Genomic DNA, 12509 nt, shown 5'->3' on the forward strand with positions numbered 1-12509 from the left:
TGAATCCATTAAAATCTATGGTAATTCCACTGTCATCCGCTTATGAAGCTTATTAGTGGCAGTAAATCGCCCATATTCTTGCCACAACCTTCCTAGATCGTAACAAGGTTGCTTCTACGGAATGGGCTCCTCTGAACAAGGTTTATATGCCCTGTACAATTTTCTGCCGCCACCTTATTATTTGAATATCATTCACTCAAATTCAGAAGGAAAGCAAATAGTTACAACTTATACCTGTGGGAGAGGATTAATGCTTGATTGTTGCATATGTTACTCCAGATATTGTTTGACAATAAAATATGGAGAGGATTAGTTGCTGAGGATTTATGATAGGTAATTTTATGACTTTAAATTCTCATCGTTTGACTGGCTGTAAAGGAAGTACCAAGTGATGCACATATATGAAGGCAATCGATTTTATTTTATTGGCCGGCATGGACATCCGCCGGCGACTATTCTGCTAATAGCAGCTGATCAATCATACAAGCCTAAGCGTACCGGCGTGCCGGTTTGAGGGATCCAATCATCTCCCTGTATGAAGGGCGTCGGGGTGAAGTTGACTGCGTCGTTCCGGCTGATCACCTTGAAGCCCGGCCATTTGACGCGCTTCGAGGTGTCCGCGCCAGCTCCCCTGTTCCCGTACTCCGCGTAGTAAAGTGTTTTGAGGGCGAAGTCGCCGTCCCACGGCATGTACCCCTCGGGACTGATGAAATCTCCGATGTCGGACTCCATGACCACAGTGCGGGAGAACTCCTTCCAGGGACGGCCGATGTAGCTGGGGATCTTGCCGACTGCCGCCACGAGATCGGGCTCGGCGGTGAACTGGCTGTTGTGGACCACGAACCCCGTGTCATCGTAGATGCATGCGCGCCCCTGCGCCAGCACGACGTTCTGCTGGTTGTCGAGGGGGCGCCGCAAGCTGAAGATGCAATTCTGGAAGATGGCGGCGGCGTTGCCGAAGATGAAGTCGATGGTGCCGAGGATGACGCACCCGCGGTAGAACTGACGGTGGTTGTAAGCGTAGAGCGTGTCCTGGTACGCCTCGATGCAGCAGTTGAGGAAGATGGCGCGGTCCGACTGAACCAGGAGGGCCACCGCCTGGTGCTTCGCTGCGCCCGCCGTGTTTTGGAAGCCGATCGCTATTGCAATGAATCCGTCCCCGATCGCCGCTTAATTATAGTCCCACCACACAATTAAATTCATCATTAATCTTAACCAAAAAAGCGGTAATTACGATCGGGTGCTTACCAAAGGTGGCGGTTTCAGATGTCTGGGTGCCGTCGACGAAGTTCTTGCTTCCGGTGATCACGCTCTTCCTCGAGCCGTCACCGTACATGGTGACGTTGATCATGTTCGTGTCCACCACCACCTGCTCCTCGTACACGCCTTCTTTCACGTAGATCAGATACCTTCATCGATTTCCAAGAGCACATTAAATATTTCTAATTAACAGGGGATCTAGAGAGACAGAGATGAAGCTACCGGCCGTTGTAGGATCTTGGTATTTTAGCAAGCGCCTCGGAAATGGTCTTCAAGTCTCCGCTTCCGTCCTTGGCCACTGTTACGTTAGGGGTCAGCTGCTTGACTGCGCCGCCGAGGAGAAACTGTTTGACGTCGCCGTCGCGAAGCCAGTTGGGAGCCCCATCCTCCTCGATCAATCGGTCCTTGGCGAGGAGACGCCGGCTGCTGCTCCCGCCGCCGATTTTGATGAGCGAAAGGAACGAGGACAAGCGGCCCACGATGGCCAAAGCGTTGCATGTCAGCTGCTTGGCGGTGGTCATGGCGGCCAGTATCTTGTCCTTTTGCTCCCCGTCAGGGAAGCCGTCGATGCAGGTCTCTTGGTAAGTGGCGGCCGCGCTGAGCCAGTTCTTGAGCTCGTGCACCTGCTCCGGGAGCTGGTTCAGGTGGTAAGCGTCGATGGCATTCAGCGCGCTGTTGAGCTCCGCCACCTGCTTTTGGCAGACCTCCACGGCGCTCTTTACCGCCATCGTCCCGATCGTGTCGGAGTGGTCGAATGCTTTGCCGACCTCGTCAACAATGATGGCTACAGTAGCACGGACGAGGTCTTTAGGAGTAGACGTTGAGTTGACTGCGTCTTTCAATTTGGATTCACAGACAGTGCGGTTGTCGGACAGCGAGCAGAGGATTTGAACGGCGTTGGGAACTTGAAATTCTTTGGTGGAGTTGGAGGAGGACAAGGTCGAGGAAGAGGAGGAAGATTTAAGGGAGGAGGCGGAGAAGGAGGAGGAAGAAGAAGAAGCAGAATTGGCAATGGCAGCTGCCGTGCAAACGGCGAGAACGAGGATCACTGAGACGGCAATCATCATGAGCTTGCGGCGGTGTGGGATTAAGAAACAAGTCGGCAAACTGTATATATATAATGTTGTATCGATGTTGTTTAATGTACTTTTACCTATCTTATTCTAGGTAAAAGTTCCCCTATATGCTTATGCTTATGCTCTACTAGAGAATTATTGGTGCGAAAATTTAAAAGGTTATATCGAGTAGAAGAATAAGTGGCATTATCGATCAACCAATTTTAAGAGAAAGATGGGTTGGAGTTGATGGCAGAAGAACAACAATGAATGGAGAGGCAACTTCAACAGGTGCATGCAGCAAACTATCCCAAGCTTATTTGTGTAAATCTCTTTGCATAATAATATTTGAGAAATAACCATTTTACATTCAACTAAGATGTAGAACTGCCTGTAACACTTTGGTACTACAAGAGATAATACTTTGTGTCTTCTTACAGGTACATAACAAGTCCTCATCTCTTTAGTGGGGATGCAGAAAAGGTATTGTGGCTTGTAAGAAATAAGACCAGATAGTCGTTCTCTTGTATACTCAATGAGATAGAATACATGTGACAAACACTTTTATGTATCTTATTCCAGGTAAAAGTTCCCCTATATGGGTGTGATTGTTATGCTTATGCTCTATTGGCTTGGGATTTTGTTGATCTTGTTATAGAGTCCGGGCTTAAAGTGAGACTTTTGTTCTCAACAATTCTCTTTGGTATTCAATCATGTAGGGTAGTCACTTCATTTGAAATTTTTCATTCACAACCCTGTACTTACCGGCGACATTTTTTCCTTTTCAAGAGTCTAAATTGTCATATACAATTTCAATCAATCAAACAAGTTATTTGATGGCTGGGGTTAATGGAATTTACTTTTACAAGTTTGTGCAGACATGAGTGCAACACACCATCCCCTGTCAATGTGTGAACAAGTCACTGTTATATCTCGAGTCATAATTTTTTTTTGCTTGTACTCTTGTGGGTTTGATCAAAGTGAACGGCTAATCCTTAAACCATAAGTTTTGTCTTGCCCTTTCTTTTGGACAGTAAAAATTTTCCATGTAAATTGATAAAATTTAAGTTTTCTGAACTAGCAAAGAACGAAGTGCTTTTGTTAAACATACTTCAAGCGGTATGAATGCCATGTATACTCCAATATTTCTCTTGTAAAAGAATGTTGAAAAATATTGTAATACAAACTACTATTATGAGCAATACATCTCCAGTGTTGTCTGTTCATTTATTTTCTCAATGCTCAGCACTACGACGTCCTCTCATTGGTACCTGTAATAGAAGACGCTGGAGGATCAATAACTAATTGGAAAGGGCTTGACGTTCAATGGGATGCCACTCTCATTTCACATCCAGCAAGTATGACTTATTTATTTTCCACAATTTAATTTAGTCTCATGTCATAAAGGGCATGTTTTGTTCTCTGCGGAAGTTAACTCCTTTGATTTGTTTCATCCATACTCTGTCCATGCAATTTGAAGTGCTTAACTGTAGCCCACTACTAGTCTTTTGGAAACTCAATTATCCACTTGTCAATTTGAACTTCTCATAGTCTAATGGTTTACGAACATTAACTTTGATATGGAGCAGGATAGTGGCTTTAGTTGCAAATTTTACAGCTTTATGATTTTTGTACCTTGTAAGTTAAGCCCTAAGCGGCATGGTGGTGCATACCTTATTTCAGGTTTTAATGTCATCGTGGCAGGGGACTCCAATATCCACAAGCAAGCTTTGGATGAATATTACAGTGGAAGTAAACTCGACAGATAGATATTATAATGGTTGATTAGCACTTGAAAGAGTGAAGGATGACATGATTTAGCTAATATTTGGTCAATGTTGGGAATCATTCCCCAGTTGTGATGAGTATGGTTTCATCACAAGACCCAAATTCTGGTACCATATATTTATTTATAGATGCTTCATGTGTTGTGCTCAACCATATCACTTCTAATGTAATTTTTAATGGATTCATTTGTAGATGTTCCATGTGTTCTGCTCAACCATGTCAATCCGAGTGCTATTTTGAATGCATTATCTCATATGTATTTCACTTTATCGCATTTATAGAGTAATTCTAGCTAATTCAACTAACAGATCTTTAATGTTTATAGCTATTATTTGGTGGTATTGCGGATGTACTGCAGCCCTTTTTACAACACCCTTTGATGTGATCAAGACTAAATTGTAGACACAAGTGAGTTTTTAATTGTGTATGTTTTTTTAATGGATGGTCTAGATACGTATACATTGAGCATGGACAAACTTCTATCACAATGTTGCCCATTCAATGTAATTTCTCTTTTTAACCAGGTTCCTGGTTCTTGGGGAAATACAATGGAGTTTTCCATGCACTGCAAGAGATTACTCTTCCAAGGCATAATCTGACCATGACTATTTTATTTTTTTTTTGACACCAATGATTCTCGAGTAGAAGAATAAGTGACAATAGGAGTCATAACTGAACTTACCACTATTGAGAGTATGGAGAATCATCTACTGGGGATCAAGATGCAAATGGAACGGTTATGGTTGAGCAATGTGTCCAAGTTATTTGTGGTTGTAAAAATGGATCGGGAATTAAAGTAAGCGTCACCAAGGAATGATTCTCTTGCAATGCACAGCTCACTGGCTAAGTTTTGCCAAAAACTTTAAAGTAAAATTAGATTTTGGCACTAGTGTGTGAGCTTACATTTAAAAAAAAAATAGTTGATAGGAATATCCTAGGAACTAATGACCGAAGAAAAGCATAAATTGAACTGAACAAGTTTTTCGGACTACGCGACCATTACTAACTTTTAAGTTATTTACTACCATTGTTCGTTCACCTTATCAATTGGGGAATGATTCCCAACAGACATCCGTGGAACTGTGATCAAATATTGGCTAAATCATGTCATCCTTCAGTCGAGCCGAACTCGAGCCGACTTAAGTTCGAGCTTTGCTCGACTGTATTGGCTTGACTCGAGTTTGAGCTCACTTGAACCTTTAGAGTTAAGCTCGAGCTTGATATTTAATTATAGGTTTGAACTCGAACTCAATTTTTTGTTTAATTTTTTTAATTATTTTTTAATAAATAAATTAATATATTATATATTATAAAATATATATATTATTATTGGTTCATTTGAGTAGATAAGTTGAGTCTGTAATAATAGGCTCGAGTTTGGCTCGATTTCTAATCGAGCTGGGCTCAAACTCGATTAACTTTGAACTCGAGTTGAATTTTAATTGAGCCATGAGCGACTTGTCATTTGCACCCCTATGCCCTATGACTCGTTTAGTAAATTGATTTCAATGAATTAAACTTAATGAAATGGATTAAAATCTATTCAATAAAACTAATCAAGTTGAAAAAAAATTAATAGGATTAAGAATCATTTAAATAATTAAGTAATGATACAGTTTGTTAATTAATTAATTCATCAATTAATTTATTTTACTCTTTAATATTATAATTATTTATTTTACTTTATCTGATTAATTAATAGTATAAAAATCACTATAGTTTAATTATTTGTAATAATTAGGGATAAATCACAGAGGGTTTAAGACCTATTAGAGTAATCATCTATACAGTACTTATAGAATTTTCAAAAAATATCTCTAAGGTGTAACATAGTTCGAGACGCATGATTTCGTAGCTGAGAGGTCCAGATCCAAAGGGACATGATATTTTATTTCCAAGAATAGTACTATCCCCTTGATATTTTATTTTAAAGAATAGTATTATTATGGTGTTTGATTTTCAAAAATCAACATCGTTTTAGTCTGGCATAAATTCTAAAATCAGTACTATTGTAGTGTTTGCTTTTTTTAAATCAACACTATACTGTTGTTTATTTTTAAAATGCAGTAACGTAATAGTGTTGTGTTTTAAATCCAATACCACAATGGTCGTTAGATGGGGTAAAATAAAAATCAAAAGTGCCCTTTAAAAAATACGAAGTTAAGTGTTTTTTTTTAAGTAAGTTTTGCAACTTTAAGTGTGATCAATTGTTGCTAAATAGAAGTATAATAATATAAATTATTTAAATAAAAATCAAGTAAATTTTAGAAATTTTAATTTACAAAACTAATTATTTGTCATAAATCTATATATATTTACAAAACTAAGTAATTTTGTAATTTTAAGTGTCATCTTAAGTCTTTTCAAGAGGATCTCACATACTCTGAGAAGAATATAAATTAGGGAGGACATTCATCTTACCTCAGAGCCGGACCTAGGCTAATCTCATGAAGTCATTGTTGTAGGCTATATATATATATATATATATATATATATCTAAAGCTCAAACTCAAATTAAAAAAATAAATAAAAGGACAAAAAAAAACACACACCAAGGGCGGATGCACATGATCCTCCCTAGTTAATGCCTACAACATATGTTATGTCTCGATTGGAAAAGAATTCTTTGATCTATTATAGCTATTTTCTATGTTAGTAAAATAATACCCCTGGGCACATCCTAATTTTATGATTGCTCTAGTTGCTACTAAAACCTTGATCCATATAATGACTTTATTATAGCACTACATGCATTAATATGTAGAATTTTCACATGCTCACCTGAAGCATCGAGACAGAGTTGAGTAAGCATAAGCTACCTTGCCTTATTCATCCTGTCCAACTCATTTTATTTCCAATGCTTTTATTTTCATTCAATAGCTCTGAGTAAGCATAAACTTCAAATTCGAGTTCAAATTTGTGTGCAAGCTAAGTTCCAGTTCGAGTTGGCGTCCAAGCACTTGTTATGATGACCCACTCAAAAATCTCAACAAGACGTTGCTAGCTTTTAGAGCCTGTATTTGGCAGGACTTCTGCTTGCTCCCTTCAGCATGTGATATGTCGGTTTCAATGGAGCGCACTGCTTTGGAAGTGGCATAACAGTTCACGAGCTCCTGTACTAATTAACATGCATGAGAGTGCCAGCCAAGCCCAAAAGTTATAAATAATTAAACACATTGACCATAAACTCCATTATTCTAAGTGTTTCAGGTTACTTCTAACTGACAATCCCGAGATGTTTCTATGATCATGTCCCCATCCACCCATCCCCCAATCAGAAAGCGCCTCACCGGAGGCGAACCGATCACATCACTGATCAAAGTGGTCTTGCTTGTGCCTTGTAATACTTTGTCATCCCTCCTCGATTGTGGGAGACGGCAATGCCCGACGACAAAAACAAAGACAAAGGTGATCAATGATTTTAATTCTAAATTTTCTCTTATATACTAATTTCAAAACTCTTCGATTTGTCTAGTTGAATTAATATTACACATATGTTATGTTATTGGAAATATCTCAAATAAATCTTACTCAAATTAAAAATTAAAAAAAAATGAATAAATCTTGAAAGAATATTTTAATATTTCTTTTAAGAACTTGATTTTTTTAAGATGTAATATTATCTTGATTGTTGGTTATTTTATATCTAAATTAAAATATAGTGACAAAATGACGAATCACATGAATTAAAATGATTATTCAATTATATATATATATATATATATAGTATTGATATCCTGCGCGACACGTATAGTATGTGATTGTGCACGACTGTACGCGTCGCGTAGGATATCAACTTTTTTTTAATTTTTGAATTAAAAAAATAATTAAAATATTTTTTAAAAATTTTATTTTACTTTCCAATTGGGTTATATTTTGTAAGTTATTTTTTTTTTTAAGATTTTATCTTTAGGGTTTAGATTTTCCAATTAGGTTATAGTATTTAGTAAAAAAAATAAAAAATGAAATAAATTTAATTATTTATGGAGTATTGTAATGTGTTTAGAAGATATATTCATGGATTAAGGATTTATATATAAGGAAATGTTGATTTTTTTAAATTTAAAATCTAAATAATATATATATATGTTATTATTTGTTATTATTATTTTTTTAAATTTTGAATTAAAAAAATTAATTAAAATATTTTTTAAGATTTTATTTTAGGGTTTATGCATCTTAATTGGGTTATAATTTTTAAGTTAATTTTTTTTAAGATTTTACCTTTAGAGTTCAGGTATCCTAATTGGATTATAATGTTGTAGAAAGAAAAATAAAAAATAAAATAAATTTAAATATTTATGGAATATTATAATATGTTTAGGGGATATATTTATATATTAAGGATTTATATATAGAAATATTAATTTTTTAATTCAAATTATAAAAAATAAAATAAAAAATATCTGATATGCTGTGCGGGCAGTAATGTACTGTGCGGTGCGTATATATATATATAATTTTAGGCAATTATAAATTTATAATCACACTAACATTTTATAAATTCTATTTTTTTTAGGTATTGCTTAGAAAATAGCCAGATGTGTTATAGTTAAGTAACTGTGGATAATCTTTTAGTTATGATTTAAATACATCACTTATACTTTGAATATTATATGTTATTTAATTTATATGTTTTATTTTATATTTTTTAGGTTTAATTAAAAACATTATTATTAATTTTAAAGGACCCGTTTTTAAAATTTCATTCAAACACAAAAAAAAAAAAAAAAATCACAGTTACAACCATCTTTCTTTTATACCGAAAAGATTTAACACCTAATCAAAAGAATTACTTTCACCTAATCTATGGCATCTAACATCCGATATTAACTGCGCCATCCATGCAACACTTAAATCTATGCACAGTTGAAGATAAACCCTTAATAGTCTACAACAAAAATTGTTCCGAATCAAACAATCAGCATCCATGCCTTGTATTTATTACGTATTATGGTATATCAAAATTCGAATTTCAATAGAATGAATATTCTAATGTTATATCTGGGAAGTGTATAAATCATACTACGGAGGTAGAAAAAATTATTTAAATTTCAATATATTACATATACCTTATAAAATATATCAAAATATTTGATATGGTACAATTTATATAAAAAATTTTAATATACTATTTTGATATCAAAATTTAACTTTATACCATATGAAATTTGTATCATACTAATTTTTGATACACGAAAAATTCAATATGAATTTTTATTATATAAATTTTTTTAATAGGGTATACAATTTAGAATTTTAAATAAATTATAATTAAAATATCAATTTAAAATAATTTTTTAATATGTATTTTATCTTTAAAAAAATATCAAAACATATTTTTATCAAAATTACTAAATTACCTCTATGTTGGAAACATTTGACCAAATTAAATCAATTTTAAATCAATTTAATTAATTATAATTAATATTTAAACAATTTTAATCAATAATAAAATAATTTTAACTATAATTACTTAATAATTTTAATATATTAGAGCAGCTCTATATACCGTGCCCTTTCAATAGATTTTTTTAAAATAAAATGTAATGAAAATAGAGAAAAAATAGCTCTTTTATTTTCTATTGGAGGGGGAAAAAATCAATATCATTCCAGGGTCACACGACAAAATATCACGAAAGTCATTTTACCTAGAAAGCTCTTTTATTTTCTAGATATAATGTTTGGTGTTAGTGTAACGCATGGCCGATACAAAGTTTGGTGTAAAATTATTGGAAGATATTGGATCACACATTGTATATTTTTCATCGTCTCTAACAATTAATAAATAAGATGTCACTTCAGTCACTATCTAAAATACCAAGGTAACCTTAGTTAGAACTAATCCAATAAAATATATCAAATTTTATGTACCATATTATTTATTGTATCAACAATTTTGATATAAAAAATTGTACCAATAATTTATCGAAGTTTTGATATAATATACATTACATATCGATCATACCGAAGATTTTATTATACTAAAAAATTTAATATAAAATATTGATAAAATTGCAAAAAAATAAATAAAATCCAAGCGGTAGGAAACTCCTAACATGTAGAAATTATTTCCTCTTTCAACTCCTACCATTAACGCTACCACATGGTAAAATGAAATCTTTTACATTATATGAATTGAGATAATACATTATTACCTATCAACATGTTATATTTAGTCGTTTGATGTCTTATAACGAATTACGAAGGTAAATAACTTATATTCACAATGAAGAATATATTTCAATCTCGTTTGTTTGAATCTGAATTAATTGTGATTTTAGTCTTAAAATGACGAGCATGCTTTAATTGTGATTTGCATGCAATAAATTTCTTTTACTAAACATGAGTGTTTGTTTTGAATGGTAATGTAATTATGTCTCAAAACAAATATTTGATAGTAATTAATGACATAATTAATTGCTAAATATAAATCAATGTTGAATAAATTATTTCTAAATTATCAATGTTGTTATAACATATGTCATTAATAGTTATCATATTAATTGTCATGTTATTTATTAAGATAAATATCTTATGCTTTTGATAAATCATTTACCATAATATATTAGGAAATAATGTCCCTATTATCTTTATATGATTATATGAATTTATGCTTAATTGATTTAATTGTTGACTTCGTTATCTCGTTATTTAAGGCATTAACGTGTTGCGATATTCTTAATTAATTTTAAATCATAATTATTATTTTCATGTATAATTATGGTACGCAGGATTGAAAGCATGACATAAATATATTAAATTTAATGCGAGACTCTTATTTATTTTCATGATAAGTCGACCTAACGGAAGATTTATCAATTAAATAAATAGGAATAACGAAATCACACTTATGTTACATTCTTATATTAAAATTAATAATTGACCCAAACGAAAATTATTATTTTAATTACTGAATAGAATTTATTATAGTATGAATTTATCTTCTGACTAATGGTGGGGTGAATTCAACTGTAATTATGCTAAAGTTTTTATGGAAAAAAATTATATGCATTTGTTACAGTCGACCTAACGGAAAGTTGTAATATTTTGCTATTTTTTGATGGAAAACTTATGTTTAATTTTCTATAATACTTTAGTACTATTAACGCACAATTTAATTGTAGTTCTAAATCAATTCTGCCCAACGGTGATTTGAATTTAGTTCTATGATTAAGTCAAAAATCTAACGGAGAAAATTTATATGCATTTATTATAATCGGTCAAACGGAAGGTTGTAACATTTGCTATTTTCTCAATAGATAACATATGTCATTATTATCCATCATAATTTTTGGCACTAATGTAATACTTAATTGTAATATGAATTTATTATCTGCGCAACGGTGATATAAATTCAATTCTATAATTACATTAAAGTGTACTTCTTCACTCGCTTATGTATTATGATTATGATTTATATTTTCCATTATTGTTAATGAGCATGATTTAACTCTATGAACGCAGCTTCAATTACGAGCCAAATCGCGTCCATTGAAACTCTGACGGGTAGCAATTTTAAGAAATGGAACGAACAGATTCGCCTCGTTTTGGGCATTATGGACCTTGATTATGCCTTACGGGTTGATAAACCTACCCCGCTTTCAAACACTAGCACTCAAGAGGAAAAATATACTTATGAAAAGTGGGAAAGGTCCAACCGTTTGTCACTTATGATAATGAAAGGTTCTATATCGTCGGATATTCGAGGAGGCGTGCCTGATTATGAAAATGCTAAGAACTTCCTTGATTCCGTTGAGGAGCAGTTTCAGAGTTCCTCTAAAGCACTTGCTACCACACTGATCAGCAAAATGGTAACTTCTAAGTACAACGGCCTTGGTGGTGTTCGTGGCCATATCCTAAGAATGAATGATATGGCTGCTCAGCTTAAGGCCATGGGCATGGAGATCTCTGAGGGCTTTCACGTTCACTTCATTATGACATCTCTTCCTTCTTAGTTTGGTCCTTTCAAGATCAACTATAATACTCAGAAGGAGAAATGGAAAATGAGCGAACTGATAAATATGTGTGATCAGAAAGAAAAAAGACTTAAGGCTGAGACACCTGATAGTGGCCACTTTACCACTCAACGACAGGGCAAGAAACGGAAATTGCATGGAAAGGACAAAAGACATGTGAAGAAAAATAATGACAGAAATAAGGCAAAGACTTCAGGTTCCAAGACTCGCAAATGCAACTTTTGTCGCGAGCCTACTCATTTTAAGAAGGATTGTCCAAAATTCAAGAAGTGGTTAGCTAAAAAGAGTAAAATGTCTAGTTATGAATCATTTCATGCAAATGATCCTACTGATACATGGTGGATTGATAGTGGTGCTTCTTTACATATTACTTGTTCATCGTAGGGATTCCATTTCGCGAGGAAGCTAAATAAAGGAGAACGCAACG

At 34.0% G+C, this 12509-nt stretch overlaps 1 protein-coding gene across 1 annotated transcript; it reads right to left on the reverse strand.

Annotated features, from left to right (window-relative positions):
• Positions 1-474: 474 nt before the first annotated feature.
• LOC121972872 (pectinesterase-like) lies at positions 475-2327 on the reverse strand. The gene is made up of 3 exons (XM_042524492.1): positions 1483-2327; positions 1249-1409; positions 475-1169 (listed from the first exon to the last, which is right to left on the reverse strand). The coding sequence occupies exons 1-3, from the start codon at positions 2325-2327 to the stop codon at positions 475-477; spliced, it is 1701 nt and encodes a 566-aa protein (XP_042380426.1).
• Between the last annotated feature and the right edge of the window lie 10182 nt (positions 2328-12509).

This window comes from Zingiber officinale, chromosome 4A, assembly GCF_018446385.1.
Source record: "Zingiber officinale cultivar Zhangliang chromosome 4A, Zo_v1.1, whole genome shotgun sequence".
Taxonomy (NCBI): domain Eukaryota; kingdom Viridiplantae; phylum Streptophyta; class Magnoliopsida; order Zingiberales; family Zingiberaceae; genus Zingiber; species Zingiber officinale.